General features: G+C 65.8%; 1 protein-coding gene across 1 annotated transcript in view; it reads right to left on the bottom strand.

Annotated features, from left to right (window-relative positions):
- Positions 1–30: 30 nt before the first annotated feature.
- The window catches only part of LAMB2 (laminin subunit beta 2), a 13343-nt gene continuing 12975 nt past the window's right edge, over positions 31–398 (bottom strand). Inside the window, exons 33-34 of the mRNA XM_006171040.3 lie at positions 339–360; positions 31–260 (exon numbers count right to left, since the gene is read on the bottom strand). Coding sequence (XP_006171102.1) covers positions 127–260; positions 339–360 — 156 coding nt within the window. The 3' untranslated portion in view covers positions 31–126. The remainder of the gene's footprint in view (positions 261–338; positions 361–398) is intronic.

Raw genomic sequence — 398 nt, 5'->3', positions numbered from 1 at the left:
AGGCAAGGAGAGTCCAGACAACAAGTGGGGGGTTCACACGGCTTTATTGGGGAGCCCTTCCAGGCCAAGAGCTCTTTTGCTTGGACACACAGGCATGCGGGGCCAGGGAGGCCCGGGCAGTGGTCACTAACAGGTGTTGTAGATTTGAACCTGCAGGTTGATGGCTTGCAGCACGCCACGCAGCTTGGCCTCCAGCCCGTCCAGCTGCGCCGCCTTGCCCTCCAGTGCCCGCTCGTTCTCCTCGTAGGTGCCCTCCAGTTCTAGGGGAGGCAGGTCTCAGCTCGGGAGCCCACTCCCACAGCCCCACGCCGCTGGTGCCCACCACCCCGGCTCCTCACCCTGTAGCCGCTGCAGCTTGTCCTGAGACGCCCGCCGCAGGCCCCACGCCCCCTCCCCCA

Source organism: Tupaia chinensis, unplaced genomic scaffold, assembly GCF_000334495.1.
Source record: "Tupaia chinensis unplaced genomic scaffold, TupChi_1.0 Scaffold149184_1, whole genome shotgun sequence".
NCBI lineage: Eukaryota > Metazoa > Chordata > Mammalia > Scandentia > Tupaiidae > Tupaia > Tupaia belangeri.
Note: the sequence above shows the minus strand (reverse complement) of the source record. Positions and strands in the feature narration are given on the sequence as shown.